Source organism: Olea europaea, chromosome 15, assembly GCF_002742605.1.
Source record: "Olea europaea var. sylvestris chromosome 15, O_europaea_v1, whole genome shotgun sequence".
NCBI classification, from domain to species: domain Eukaryota; kingdom Viridiplantae; phylum Streptophyta; class Magnoliopsida; order Lamiales; family Oleaceae; genus Olea; species Olea europaea.
In genome coordinates, this window is record NC_036251.1 from 318,301 (window position 1) to 334,415 (window position 16,115).

Here is a 16,115-nt window from a genome sequence, read left to right on the forward strand (position 1 = left end):
TAGCAGGCTGCATCGTTTTTCTTTACAGAAAAAATAATAATAATAATAATAATAAAATTAAAATTAAAATAAAAATTCACAGAGAGCCCATAGGCTCTAGGCCAACATTTTCGTAGAGAACCTATAAAGCTTGACACGGTTGATGCCAATGCTTAAAACAGCGCGAGCACAAAAGCCATGTTCACAAACATATGGTCCCCCCAGGGGCACAACGCTCAGATCCTATGTATTAATTTTACTACGACAGTAGGAAGTAGATGTACTCAACTAATTTACTATACAGAAAATTTACCTTATACATACAGTAAATGGCCAAGTTCTTAAGCCCAATTCCGTATCAACACCATACATTTTTGATACAATTCAAAATTCCCAGTGCTTTCAACTTCGAACTAATTAATTTACATTACCAAGCAATCTCGACTTCAGAAGTTTGTGAAGACCAGGTCCCAGTATTCCAATCAGGATATATGGTGTGAAAGTGACATTATATTATAGCTATACTGACCAAAACTTCGTAATTACAAACCAACTCTTTATTGTCCGTCATCATTCAGCCTCGGGTTTTAGAGAATTGATTAGAAGAGAACCCAAGTAATGCTTAATCCCTGAAAGGTTCTGTGATGGAACAATGTTCCTCGTGGAAGAGGATGAGAACTCAAAGTAAGTGGGTTTTGGAGTTGAAGGGCAGCCTATAGATTGAATCAACTGCTCCACAGATAATCCTTGAAACTTTTGGGGTCCATTTAGGGCAATGTTGTGAACCCGGTGTTCATAGATTTTCCCATTCTTATCAAGCTTGTATTCTGAGGTGCCATCAAATCGGCCTCGGCTCTCCCATGGAACTCTTAGGATGCCGTGAACACTCCAACGAACCATTATCATGTTCTCCACAGGCTGCCACACACTTATGATGTCAACTGACATGGCCCTAAAAAATATCCTTCCATGAAATCTTAATGCCCAAAAGATTGACTTGTAATTCTCAATACCAACAAAACAGTTAAGGGGGTCTTTGAAGACAATATCATCCCTAAGGCAAAGCAGAATGAACAAGGATTAGTACAAAAATCCAATTTCTGGGGAAAAAAATACATATTGATAATTATAGACAAATCATAAAGCTGGAGTTGTCTTCATCAATTTATGCAATTAGGCTTACTATTTTTCACTTGACTTTAAGCACCTTTGGCTAAGCCTAAAAGAAGTAAAAGTACTTTGTTGGAGTAAGTTTATAACTAAAATCTAAAGTTATGCAATTGGATTTACATTTTATACTTGAATTTGAGTGTCTTTTTGCGAAGCCTAACAAAAGAAAAAGTACGTTTTTGGAAGGTAAAAACGTACCTTTACAAAGTAAGCTTATAAACTAAATCTCCAATTTTATTTTTTATTATTATTTTTTTTTAATGACCAGGGGTGTCTGAACCAGCTTATGCGCACCTCAACTAATTCCACGGTCCAAAAATTAAACCCCTATTTGGCCACGATTTTTTAAAACTCATTTTCCCCCAAACTCATTTCTAACTACACATTTTATGAGACCCACAACTTTTATCAACTTTTCAACCATACAATTAATCAAACTAAATATATATATATATATATACACACACACACTAAAAATCAGATTTTTAGCCAAACCAAACGGGGGCTAAGTACTTCTTATAGAGCTCAAATGCATGTTTGGCAAAAAAAAAGTTACTTAAAATTAACTCAAGCCTAGACACATGTTTAGTTAAGCTTAGAAGTTACTCTTTTTTTAAGGCTTAGCTAAACATGCTCCTTATAGCATAAAATTGAAGATCAACCATACAAGCTATTTAATCACTGTCCTAACAAACAGATAACCATACATCCAATATATATATATAATAAATCGCATTAGCTGACCATGATAAGTATGGGATAAGGTTTTGTTGAGATCAGTGGTATATAGATAATCATGCCCCATGTTAACTTAATTATTTCCTTTCCTCCAACTATTTTGTTAACTGTCACAAAACATAAACAACAGGAAATAAGATTTCACGACAACCAAATTGTCCACCAACACACCCCGTCATCAGATTTGAATAACTACTGGTTTCTCCCTTTTAGATTCTTCTTTTTCATTTCGATCCTATATCGGTTAGAATTAGTTTGCTTGAACTAGCATAAGTAGCTTTACGCACTAAATAATGTCAAACAGTTTACCTTTTATTGTGTTTCCGCAAACCTAATAGGTTGAGTAACTCTCATACAAAAAACGAAATTAGATTTTTATCATTCCTAAAGGAAGAAACTTATAATATCGAAGCCGCTCATGGTTATTTTGGCCGATTAATCTTCCAATATGCTAGTTTCATATATACTAAAGTCTTTAGCAAAAGCAATAAAATGAATACCTATAAGAAAAATGAAGCAACTAAGGGACAGTAGAATCCATTGGCCCTCTTGTTATTATATTACTTCTAACAAACGTTCATAGATCAACACATGGATTCATCTTATCAATCTAGAGATAATCTAGAATTAAATTATGTTACAGAATAGAAAATAACATCCTGGTCTCACAATGGAGGCAGCAACACAGATTAAGCCTGTGTGTGATGGTCATTATTTGGGAAAATAACGTGTTGAATTGTGATTTCTAGGAGGATGTGTTGTTAAAAAGTCGAGAAAGGTTTTGGATTTATGTGCACAATATTTTATTGTGTGATCGTGCCATTGAAAATGAGTACATTAAAATTAAAAAAATTAAAAATAAAAAGGGGGGGACATTCAAATAACAGGGGGGACTAAGTATACCTCGCACTCAAAAAATCACATACAAATATCCTTAATTTGTTTGAGCAATTTATAATCTCTACAGAAAATTAATTAAAAATAAGATGAGAACGAAAAAGCTTGACTTTCAAACCTGTAGATATCAAAACTGAGTTCTCTATAGAAAAGCTCAGGGAACTCTTCTCGGAGGGTCCGAATAGCATAGCCCGTATTCACGTAATAATTCTGCTTCCTTTCTTCCTCATCCACAACATTTTTCGCAGTAAATAACGCCATACCAGTAGGCTTCACCGGAGCAGAGAATTTTCCGTACAACCAGCCCAACTCATCATAGCAATTACTCCTCGATTTCAAAACCTCAGTTGCAACCTCTTCCAAATCCCTAACAGTCGAACAAACACACACCCTAAAATTTCTGTTTCTTGGATAAATTTCAGCAGGAATTTCACGCCGGTGGCAGGAAAGGGAAGAAAATCCCGAGGGCATTAAGAGAGCCATTTGCTGCTGATCAAAGAGGATTAAAATTGAGTGATGATTCTTGAAATGGACATTTTTCTTTGAGCTCAATTATGAATTTTCTGCGGTGCGAATATTCGATAGAGGGGAAAATCAACGTCGGGAAAAGATGATGGAAAATCTGTTCAATTTGAAGAAAAGGTTTTGGATAATTCTGAATTATCGGTAAAATAAAATAATTTATTTATTTAGCGAAAAACATTTGATTGGTGGAGAAAGTGGATAGGCCTTTTATTGAATTGGGCGGTTTAGGTCATGTCCGATTACTCGGCCCAACACCTAGGGAAAAGTTTCATATATAAACTTTAAAAATAATAATAATAAAAATAAATAAATAAAAAAGGAACAACACAATACTAGAAATTATGTCACATGCTCTGTTCTTTTCTTTTTCCTCATATGCTATCATAGTTTACTATTCGTCAAACTTTATTTTTTATTTTTTTAAGAAATACTATTTTAAAGCCAAATACAAATGCAGAAATACAAACATTCATCTAGACACACTATACAAAAATCAACCTACAGAACACACTGTAGACATATAATAATAATAATAATAATAATAATAATAATAATAATAATAATAATAATAATAATGGATTTGGTCAATTTAAATCATTAGCCCAGTTAAATTTTAAGACTATTAAAGTCCATAAAAATCCAAAGGCCCATATCACATTTTAAAATAAACAAACAAACAAATAAAATCATAATTACTCAATTATTCATTTTAATTAAATATAATTGAGTAATTATCAAAATTAGCACGAATTCTTTCCTATAAATAAGAACAATGGTCCATAAGATAGGGGTAGAGGAAGAAGAGGTGAAAGCTGAAGCAAGAAAGAAAGCAGAGAATGTCATGAAGTGCTGAAGAAATTTAAGCGGGAAGAAGGGAAGAAATTCTCTCAAACCTAAACTTAGTGAACCCCAAGAAGATTAAAATCTTGTTCGAATCAAACAAGTTTATGCCAAATCCAAAAAGATCAAAGTCTTCTTCAAAATTCAAGTCCAAGCTCAAGCCTCAAGATTCAAGTCCGAACAAGTCAAGTATCGACATATCAAATTTTCAACAAATTCTTGAAGAGCAGGATTCAAGTCATGTGGCTGCTCGTCTTCAAATATTCAGATCATTAATCAGAGGATTTTTGCAATTACAATAAGGTCAACATCACTGATATCTATCAAAATACAATTTGTAACGATTTCTGTATTTTAATACACGAAATTTCCTCGTACAAATTTCTTGGCACGCCTAGTGGGACCTTCTTGTTCTTTCATCTTTTGATCTCAAAATCTTTAAGTTTCAACTACTACATCAGCAATAGCAGGCGAAACAAACCATGACTTATCTTGAAGAGACACTTGCCGAACTCTTCAACGCGACCAGGGCCCAAACAAAAATTGGGAAAACTCAATTGGTCACACCACTAAAAAGTTCTCCAACAAAGGCAAAATGAAAATTGCCTTCAAGAAGTCAAACTCGCATTCGACAGAAAAGACCATGAGTTTAGCGAAAAGTTCTCGTTCGGGCTGCATCTCTAGTGGTAGATCCTTGTCTGGATCCCCTCATGCTACTTCTCAGCAAAAGATGCCTCATCTGAAGAATCACTTGAGCCAGTGATGGTCACAGAAGCAGCTTCGGGCTCAGATGATAGAATCCAACAAATGACTTTAGCCATTGAAAAATTAACAAAGTTGTTGGAAGACAAAGATGCACAAATTGCTGCACTCATACACAGGCTAGCTTCATAAAATCCACCGACTAAAGAAGATCAGGAAAATTCAGGATCTTTCAAGGCCAAAGAGTTAGAAGTCCAAGAGCGCCAACAAAAACAAGATATGCACGATTGAACAGTTGTTCAAAATGTGTTGCGTGACACCATTCAACTCTCCGTTGGCTCTTTATCTGTCCAACAACTTCAACATATGATTGCGGACACCATTCGTGCCCAATATGGTGGTTCGTTGGAATCTTCACTGGTTTATGCCAAGCCCTATAGTCGTCGAATCGACAAAATAAAGATGCTACTCGGTTAGTAACCTCCGAAATTAAAGTGTTTTGATGGAAAGGGCAATCCAAAGCAACATGTTGCTCATTTTATTAAGACGTGTAATAATGCAGGTACTTGCAATGACACTATGGTAAAGCAGTTCGTACGCTCCCTCAAAGGTTCTGCATTTGAATGGTACATAGACTTACCGATAGGGTCAATTGATAGTTGGGATTAGCTCGAGCGAGAGTTCCAAACACGTTTCTACAGCACCAGACGAACTGTTAGTCTTCCAGAACTTGCTTGATCAAAACAGAGCAAGGAAAAACCAGTTATGGAGTACATTGAACGCTGGAGGAACCTCATGCTTAATTGCAAAGAATGAATAAGCGAAGCATCTTCCATCAACATGTGTGTACAAGGCATGCATTGGGGATTACTCTATAATCTCCAAGCAATTATGCCTCACTCATTCGAAGAATTGGCAACACGTGCTCATGATCTGGAGCTCCTAATTGTAAGGCATGGGAGTTACTTGCCAAGTGATACATGTGACAAGAAAGATTCTAGGAAGGAAATAAAGAAGGATGTCAAAGCAAGTAAATCCAAAGAGGCTATGGCGATTTTTACTGTTCCTGCAAAGATAGCCTTCCAAGGGTCAAGCTCGAACCCAAAGCCGAAGCCAGAATTTAGACCTAACAAAGGACAAGTCCAAAGCAAGGGTCATGTGATTCTAAACGAACTTAAAGCAAAGGAGTACCTATTCTCAGATTCAGAAGTTTCTGGAATTCTAAATCAACTCCTTGAACAGAAAATAATCGAACCTCCAGTACTAAAAAGACTCGAGGAAACTGGTAGGATCGATCATCCTAAATACTGTAAATTTCACAGAATCATTAGCCACCCAGTGAAAAATTGCTTTGTTTTGAAAGATCTTATTGTTTGCTTGGATAAAGAAAATAAGATCAAACTTGAAACCGGAGAGTCCAACAGTCGCCTGCTCGATGGTTTCATTTGGATCATTTGATCCAATTCCCATTGCAGGGAAGAATCAAACATTTTCTAATGAACACGATGCCTGTAAATCCTCAGTTGAGGAGTTTGGACCTCAACTTCCGAAAGGATCCATCCTAGTAAAGTTTGAGGTAGACGGAGAAATCACTATCATTTACGTCCATCCGGGGATGAGTAGGCCAAATGCACCCAATTGTCCAACTTTTTATGAAATTATGATAGGTGACTTGGATGTTTGGGATTCTGACTCAGAATCTGAAGACGAGATCAATGACGGTTGGTCCACCTTTATAAAGAAGAATGAGAAATATCGAATACCAAACAAAATAGGTAAAATATTACCTTCTACGCCTCTTGCAGGAATAGAGTTGGAGCAATTGGGTACCAAAATTCAACGCAATAAAAAGGAAATATTAGAAGAAGATCAGGGGGCATAGAACCTTGTGAAAAGACATTGCCGAAAGGCTCCACAACTCCCAAGTTCTAGTATTCATGACAAGATATTAAGACCAAGGAACAACCAAAGAAGAAAGTCTAAAGCCAAATCAAGAGGATTCATTAAAACGATGGAGGTAGAAGCTACTTCACGCTTTCCTCCCAGACTGCCAACCTTGGGTGATTATTTTCCCAAGGGTTTCTTTGATAATGAATGTTTTACCTCCAATGTTATTAATGTGGAAAAGAAAAATGAGATGAAAAATGCATCTTGACAGACATCAAAATAGAATAAAACTATCTCACGGCTCAATAATATTACTGTCAATACTAGTCTAGCAAAGTCTCTTAGTCTTCTTTTCGATGATCGAAAGGCTTTGGTCGTAGCGTTAATCGATCTAGAACAATATGAAGGCAAAGTTCTAGAACATATTGGATCCACAACTCCTCAAGACTGTATGGCTACCATAACATTCTACGATGAAGATTTACAACTGGGTTCTCATCCACATAATAGACCATCGTATGTCAGTGGTTATATTCGAGAATGCAAGATAAATCGCATAGTGATCGATTGTGGATCTGTTGTAAATATTATGTCAATCAAAACAATGAAAAAGGTTGGAATTAATGTTGGTGATCTGTCCAGAAGCAAAATCATGATTTAAGGATTCAATTAGAAAGGTCAACGAGCCATTGACATGATTTGCTTGAAGCTGCAAATAGGAGAGTTAATCTCCTCAACTCTCTTCCATGTCATTGATGCTAAAATATCATACAAATTACTCCTTGAACGTATTTGGCTACATGAAACTGGTGTGGTACCTTCCACTTGACACCAATGCTTCAAATATAGCCGAGATGGAGGTTAAATGTGTGGTAGCTGAGTCTAAACCATTCCTTGAAGAAGAATCACATTTTGCTTATGCCAAATTTTACATGGAAGATGAAGAGTGCAATTCTGCAGGGTTGACCATGTCTGGATTCAAAATCAAAGAAGATGCAAATGATCATGATACCTATGGTGTTACTCATCATCAACTGATCAAAGACAGCCAAATTTACATCCGAAGGATTCTCTAAAGGAAAAAAATCTCAAATAGAATCAACCGACGTTGAGGTGTTGAGAAAAGAGTTAACTCTTCCAATACTTAGTATTCCAAGATTGTTTCTGCCCCCATCAACTCATGGTGGTCCCAAAAGAACATAAATCTATATTGGAAGCTTCGACATCTATCCCAAACATATCAAAGCTTTGTATTTCTAGCTTGTCCAAACAAGAAGGGGCCGCTAAATCAAAACAGACTTTCAAAGAATGTTACAATGCTCAAGTTAAAAAGTTGTTCAAAAATGCTGGATTTGAAAAATGAGAGTCTCGTAAATTAGGTGATCTTGATACTGTCATTTCAGGAGGGCGTGTCCCTTCTAATTCTGATGGAGCCTTAGTCTCCCGACCTAGGTATGGTTTGGGATATGATCCTAATCCACTAAGGAAGATTAAGGTCAAGAAAGTTTCCTCAAACCCCATCATAGTTCAATTTATGAAGTGCAGAAGAGAAATCAGAACAGTCAAGACTTTCAATGTTCCATTGAATTGAAAATGAGAATGCCAGAGTTTCAGTGTTTAAAAGGTTGAAAGGAGATTCCTCTCCAATGGTCGACGTAAAAGGCAAAATCTTTGTCTTCCAAATATTAAGTGAAGATTCTTCTTCTTCTACCCAAATTGATAGAAGTGCACAAGCTCCCCAAATGTCTTCACAAAGACAATCTGTATTTTCTCAACTTGGAATTAAAACTTCTAATCCAAGTCCGAAACCACAACGGTTAAGAAGAAGATGAAGACATCAAAAAGTTCGTCCGTCTCTACAGGGTAACGAAGATAAGGACTAAGTCTCTGTCAATCACATAGCCTTTGAAGAAGCTCCTGACTCAGACTCTGAATCCGAAAGTTTTGTCACAATAGATGAACCTAAACAAGCCCCACCTACATTTGAAGAAAGTGGACAAGCTACTGTGGATGACTTGAAACAATTAAACTTGGGGAGCAAAGAAAACTCTAGACCAGTATTTGTAAGTACCCTCGTCAATCAAAAAGAGGAATCCAAGTAATTAGTTTGCTTCAGGAATACAAAGATGTGTTTGCATTGTCTTATAAGGAAATACCAAGGTTAGACCTTAAGGTTGCAGTGCATCATCTTGTAGTAAGACATGGAGTTCGACCAGTCAAGCAATCTCAAAGAAGATTTCAACCAAAACTGATCCCTCAAATTGAAGTGGAAGTCAACAAACTTATTGAAGTTGGATTCATACACGAAGTGAAATACCCAACATGGATCGCGAACACTATCCCTGTCAAAAAGAAGAACAGGTAATTAAGAATTTGTATTGACTTTCGAGATCTGAATAAAGCATATCCGAAAGATGATTTTCCACTTTCGATAACAGAGTTGATGGTGGATGCAACTATCGGGTATGGAGTCTTATCTTTCATGAACGAATTTTCTGGATACAACCAGATATGAATGAACCCGAAAGACGAGGAGCTCACATCATTTCGTACCCATAAAAGCATATATTATTATAGAGTTATGCCTTTTGGATTAAAAAATGTGGGAGCAACCTACTAGTGGACAATGCAAAAGATTTTCGATGACATGCTGCATAAGAACGTAGAATGCTATGTGGATGATCTTGTTGTTAAAATAAGGAGACATGACGATCATTTACAAGATTTACGGGATATTTTCAAAAGACTTCGAAGACATCAACTGAAGATAAATTTGTTCAAATGTGCATTTGGCGTCATCTCTGGAAAATTTCTTGGCTTCGTTGTTTGACATTGGGGCATTGAAATAGATCAATCAAAAATTGACGCCATAATCAACATGCCAAAACTGCGAAATGTACGTGAACTGAAAGTCTTCATGGAAAACTTGCATACATTCGAAGATTTATCTCTAATCTCGTTGGACGCTATCATCCATTCAACAAATTGGTGAAGAAAGATATACCATTTGAATGGGACGACGCTTGTCAAAATGCTTTCCAAAACATTAAGCAATATTTGTCTTGTCCACCGGTACTCACAACCCCAGTCCTAGGGAAACCACTGACTCTTTATGTTGCAGCACAAGAATATTCTCTAGGAGTACTTCTTGTCCAAGTCAACGATGAATGAAAAGAGAATGTACTCTATTACTTGAGCCAGACACTGGTAGGCACTGAACTGAAGTATTTACCTATTGAAAAAATATGCCTCGCCTTAATCTTCGCAGCTAAAAAGTTGAGACATTATATGCTATCACACACAATAAATCTTGTTTCGAGGATTGATCCATTGAAATACATAATGTCTAGGCTAATTTTTTCTAGAAGGATTGGAAAATGGGCACTACTATTGCCTAAGTTCGATATCAAATTCATTCCACAAAAGGTCATTAAAGGACAAGTTTTGACAGATTTCCTTGCTGGCGAACTTCAAGAAGACTTTCTCGATGAAGAAGTTCTATTTACTGAAGTCGTACCATCATGGAGGTTATACTTCGACGGGGCAGCCCGAAGCTATGGTGCAGGAACAAGAATAGTCTTTGTCACTCCACATGATCTTGTCATGCCCTACTCTTTTGCCTTAACAGAGAAATGTTCAAACAACGTGGCGAAATATCATGCCCTTATCCTTAGCTTAGAAGCAGCATTAGATATGGATATCCACCAACTGGAAGTCTTTGGAGATTCAAAATTGATAATCAACCAAGTTTTAGCTGAGTATGAAGTTCGTAATTCAAACCTGAAGCTATATCATGAATATGCATCAATGCTTATGAGACGATTTGATTCGGTAAAAATCAAATTCATCATGAGCAGTGAAAATAGAGAGGCTGACGCCTTAGCTAATTTGGCCATTTTTTTAGCTAGGTTAGATGGAGACTTCTCTCACTCCATATCAATTGGTCAAAGATGGGTGCTTCCATCGTTGCTACCCAGTAATTTGGAAGAAATAATAGCGTTGAAGTAATCGAAGATGAGGAAAGAGAAGATTGGAGACAGTCGATAATCTATTTCCTTCAACATCAAAAGCTACCAGATAATCCACGACGAAAAACTGAAATCAAGAGGCGTGCCTTTCGCTTTATCTTTTATAAGGGAACACTTCATCGATAATCATTTGATGGAGTTTTCCTTCAATGACTAAGTAATGATGAAGCAACACAGGTCATGGAAGAAGCTCACTCTGGAATTTGTGGTGCCCATCAGTCTGGACCCAAACTCCATTTTTGAATAAAGATGATGGGGTATTACTTGCCAACTATGGTACAAGACTCCATGAATTATGTAAGAAAATGTGAAGCTTGCCAAGTCCATGTAAATTTCATCCATCAACCTCTGGAACCATTACATCCAACAATAGCTTCATGACCTTTTGACTCATGGGGTCTTGATGTAATTGGACTTATAACTCCAAAGTTTTCAGCAGGGCGTGCATACATCCTCGTCGGAACCGACTATTTCTCTAAGTGGGCCGAAACCGTACCATTGAAGGAAGTAAAGAAAGAAAATGTTGCAGATTTCATTCGTATCCAAATCATTTATCGATATGGTGTCTCGCGGCATATCATAACTGATAATGTCAAGCCATTTTGCAATAGCCACATAAACAATTTATGTGCAAAGTTTGGGTTCAAACAGTACAACTCTTCTATGTACAATGCGTTAGGTAACGGATTAGCAGAGGCGTTCAACAAAACGCTATGCAGTATGCTAAAAAAGGTTATCTCCAAATCAAAAAGGGATTGGCATGAAAAAATTGGCGAAGTCTTATGGGCTTATCGGACTCTAACACAAGCCACTCCTTACGCCTTAGTATTTGGGGTGAAAGCTGTACTTCTTCTGGAATGTCAAATCCCGTCACTTCGAATTTCCATTCGAGAAGGTTTGACAACTGAAGAAAATGCTCGTCTTCGATTGGAAGAGCTAGAAGCTTAGGATGAGAAGATGTTAAAAGCACAAATGCACTTGGAGTGTTATCAATCTCGAATGACGAAGTCCTTCAACAAAAAGGTGGGACCTCATTTCAAGTTGGAGATCTAGTACTTTAAGTGCATAGGCCAATCATAATCACAAGAAAAACAGAGGGTAAGTTCCAGTCTAAGTGGGATGGTCAATTTCTTGTTACTCGTACATTCACTAACGGAGTGTACAAGAAATTCATTCAATTTGTTTACCATTTGTTGTATTAAACAAAAAAAACCACAAGAAACATGAAAAGGAAAAGTTCATCCAAATAAAAATAGGAAGTCAAAATTCATACAATATAGTCTTAAAAAAAGATTAGAAATTCTTGACGTCATCAGGATCACTCGCTATTGATCACTCGCCGAAACTATCTTCAAGGGTTTTCTTTTTCTGGTCAATAGAGGCTATGCTAGTGACATCTTTTGTTTGTGCTTCTTCCAATGCCGACTTCTTAGGTCCAATTATACTCTTTTGTTCCCGCTGGGCTTGAAGCTCATCACGGAGTCTATCTAACTCAAAAGTTAGCTGACTAATTTTGCCTTTCAACGAAGAACACGTGGAATCCTTTACTTCCAGCTGAATGTTCAAAAGTTTCAATTGCTTAGCCTTTTCTTTGACGGTTAAACAATCCAAGTATTGCTTTCTTTTAGATAAGTAAGAGTCAACTTCTTTCAGAAACTCATCCATGCGCTTCATCAAAGGCACTGGGTCTGCATGGAATGAGTTGGTAATCACATTTTGAAGAATTAAATTATTTTCATCCCACCAATATCGAATGTTGGAGAATCCATACTTCAAGACGTCTTTAAAACACTTTTGAAGGTAATTAGTCATGACTTCTTACACAGCAGCCTTCAGATAATGAAACTCTTGGGTAATTCCAGGTGGAGGGACCAGACATGAAAGAATATATTGGTGTAGTACGATGATTATTTATCTGTGAAGGCGAGATACTAACTAAAGCCAATGAAGATGGAATGACAGGGACTCCTTGATTGGTCTCTGAAATGTTAGCTCTCGCGGTCCTTGAATTCACTTCATCTTTAGTATTAAAATTATCCATGATAATCACCGAAGTACCTCCATTGATGGTACTCGGATATTTGCGAGGAGGGTCATGAGAATCATGAATACCATCTATTCCTTGAAGTGTACCAATTTGCACGTCATTCTCGCCAGTCTGATCTTGCAGAAAATTTGGATTCATGGAGAAATTTAGTTCTTCAAGGATGCTTGGAAAACCTACAAAAAATGAAGTACGGTTTAAAAAAAGAAGAAAGTGTAGCAAACGAAAACAGTGAACATACTTGCATTTCGTGTCCTAGGTGACATGTCTAAAAATCCACCATCTGATGGTGTGTTCGGAAGGCTGATGTTAATGTGAGAAGCTCCAACTTTACCTTTTGAAAGACTCGAAATAGCTTGAAGTGGCTTCAGTTCTACCGATCGTTTGATTTTGTATATTGGACGAAAGAAGGAGCCAGTCCTTGGTCCCAAACATGAAGTACCTTGAACGGTTGAAGGAACAAATCCTTGGTCCTCAACATAAAGTGCCCTGGACGGTCGAAAGAACAAATCATTGGTCCTTAACACAAAGTTCCTTGGATGATAGAAGGAACCAGTCCTTGGTCCTTAACACAAAGTGCATTGGACGGTCGACGAAACAGGTCCTTGGTCCTCAACACAATGTGGCTTGAACGATCGAAAGAACATGTCCTTCGTCCTTAACACAAAGTGTCTTGGACGAAAGAAGGAGCCAGTCCTTGGTCCCAGACATGAAGTGCCTTCGACGATCGAAGGAACACGTTCTTGGTCATTAACACAAAGTATCTTGGATGATAGAAGGAACCAGTTCTTGGTCTTTAATACAAAGTGCCTTGGACGGTCGAAGAAATAGGTCCTTGGTCATCGACACAAAGTGCCTTGGATGGTCGAAAGAACATGTCCTTGATCCTCAATACAAAGCGCTTTGGACGGTCAAAGGAGCAAGTCCTTGGTCCCCAACAAAAAGTGCATTGAATGGTTAAAAGTGGCAGTCCGTAGTCCTCAATGTGTACGAATGTTTGGAATTTTAAGTTTGTTCATAAACATATATTTCCTGAACTCATAGAATAATTGTAACGTAAAAAAAAATAATTTAAGCTCTACAGAAAGAAAATTTTGAACCTCAAAATCCTTGATTTGCTCCAAAATAGTGAATCCCTGAAAAAAGAAAAATGAAAAAATGGTAATTCTAATCTTGTTAAAATAAAAATACAAAAACAAACATAATAATAACAACAATAATCAACAAAAAAAGGATAAAAAAAGAAAGAAAGAGAGACAATCAAAATAAAGAGAGAGAGAGAGAGAGAGAGAGAGAGAGAGAGAGAGATGTGTAAAAGGAAATACGTTGAAAAGTTCCAATTCCAAATTGGTTCAGAAACCAATAACTAAAAAAAATGTTGAAAATGAGGTTTCTGCCGAAAATGGCAGAAATCAATTTCAACAATTGGTTCAAAAAAAAATAATAAATCAAATCAAGAGTTAACAACAACAACAACAACAACAACAACAACAACAACAATAATAATAATAATAATAATAATAAAACTGTTCAAAATGTAGTTTCTGCCATTTTCGACAAAACCAATTTTAACAATTGGAAATGGGTTAAAAAAAAAACAAACAAACAAAAAAAGAAAAGAAAAGAGAAAGAAGGTGAGAGTTGATGTTAGAGCAAAAAATAAATAAATAAAAAAAATAACGAAAACTGTTTCTGCTAAAAAAGCAGAAACCAAGAAACCAATAACCATTGATTTCTGCACATCCAATTAGTAAATTGGTTTATTGGTTTTCGCCGCCACAAAAAGTAGCGGAAACAAAGAAAATAAAAAAAAATAAAAAGTCAAACACTGAAACCAAGAAGTATTAAAAAAAAAAATTCTGGTAGAAACCAAGATTACCTGTTGGATTTTGATTCCAATAAACAAATATTTGTTTCTACCATATGTTGGTCGAAATCAAGAAAAGAAAATATTAGAAAAAAAAACGAGAATGAGAGAGAAATAAATAAATAATTCATTACCTCTACTTGCAAGATTTAATAGACTTGTTCCCAAGTTTCATAATTCCTTTGTATAAATAGGTGAATAACGGACTTCACTTAAACTCAATTTACCATGAAACATAAGAAGCTTATTTAAATTAAATTTGTTATGAGATGTATAAAACAAACAAATAAATAATCAAAATCCGACAAAAAAAAATTTATTCTTGAATTTGGAGAATAAGAAATTTATTAAATTCACTCAAACGTTCAACCTGTATTAATTTACTAATGGGATGTTTGAGGTCAAATCAAATAAAAAATAAAAAAAATCGAATAAATCAAAAAAATAAAATCTAAAATCAAGATTTATTAATTTATTTATTTCATAATAAATAAATAAATTTTGAGGGAGGCATTTGTAGACATAAAATAATAATAATAATGGATTTGGTTGATTTAAATCATTAGTCCAATTAAATTTTAAGACTACTAAAGTCCATAAAAACCTAAAAGTCATATCACATTTTAAAATAAACAAACAAATAAATAAAATCATAATTACTCAATTATTCATTTTAATCAAATATAATTGAGTAATTACCAAAATTAACACGAATTCCCCCTATAAATAGGACAAATGGTCCATAAGATAGGGGTAGAAGAGGAAGAGGTGAAAGCTGAAGCAAGAAAGAAAGCAAAGAACGCCACGAAGTGCTGAAGAAATTTCAAGGCCGGAAGAAGGGAAGAAATTCTGTCAAACCTAAACTCACTGAACCCCAAGAAAATTAAAATCTTTTTCGAATCAAATAGGTTCACGTCAAGTCCAAGAATATCAAAGTCTTCTTCAAATCAAATCAAATTCAAGTTCAAGTCGAAATCCAAGACTCAAGATTTAAGTTCGAATAAGTCAAGTCTCGACAAATCAAAGTTTCAACAAATTCTAGAATATTAGAATTCAAGCCACGTGGCCCTTCGTCTTCAAATATTCAGATCATTAATTAGATGATTTTTGCAATTACAAGAAAATCAACATCACTTGTATTTATTAAAACACAATTTATAACGATTTCTATATTTTAATACACGAAATTTCATCGAGCATACGCATGAACACCCAACACCAAACCAACACTATGACACTGGTGAATTATCGACATACACACAAACCTGTGAAGAATTATCCAAATACAGAAGAACTCCGAGGAATCATCATTAGTTCCGTCACCACATGCTCAACCCAAAATCACCATCAAATTTGTGAAGTTAACACCTCCAACTCATTCATATCAGTAACTTGCTACCACTATGGATTCTAGTAGCAATGGAAGAGATGGAAGCTG

General features: G+C 35.9%; 2 protein-coding genes across 2 annotated transcripts; one reads left to right on the forward strand and one right to left on the reverse strand.

The window, feature by feature from the left end:
- Positions 1-205: 205 nt before the first annotated feature.
- LOC111409744 lies at positions 206-3,425 on the reverse strand. The gene is made up of 2 exons (XM_023039752.1): positions 2,903-3,425; positions 206-1,033 (listed from the first exon to the last, which is right to left on the reverse strand). Exons 1-2 carry the CDS (start codon positions 3,265-3,267, stop codon positions 550-552), a joined length of 849 nt encoding a protein of 282 aa, XP_022895520.1. The 5' UTR covers positions 3,268-3,425; the 3' UTR covers positions 206-549.
- A 7,593-nt stretch (positions 3,426-11,018) lies between these two features.
- Positions 11,019-11,714, forward strand: LOC111410907. The gene is made up of 2 exons (XM_023041504.1): positions 11,019-11,093; positions 11,196-11,714. Exons 1-2 carry the CDS (start codon positions 11,019-11,021, stop codon positions 11,712-11,714), a joined length of 594 nt encoding a protein of 197 aa, XP_022897272.1.
- The last annotated feature ends 4,401 nt before the right edge of the window (positions 11,715-16,115 follow it).

Bases quoted from the DNA above. Each gene is read 5' to 3' on its own strand.
- LOC111409744 (XM_023039752.1), bottom strand. From the start codon at position 3,267: ATGGCTCTCTTAATGCCCTCGGGATTTTCTTCCCTTTCCTGCCACCGG. The intron at 1,034-2,902 runs GTTTGAAAGTCA...GCTTTGCCTTAG, and splicing joins CTCAGTTTTGATATCTACAG to GGATGATATTGTCTTCAAAG.
- LOC111410907 (XM_023041504.1), top strand. From the start codon at position 11,019: ATGGGGTATTACTTGCCAACTATGGTACAAGACTCCATGAATTATGTA. The intron at 11,094-11,195 runs GTAAATTTCATC...ATAACTCCAAAG, and splicing joins GTGAAGCTTGCCAAGTCCAT to TTTTCAGCAGGGCGTGCATA.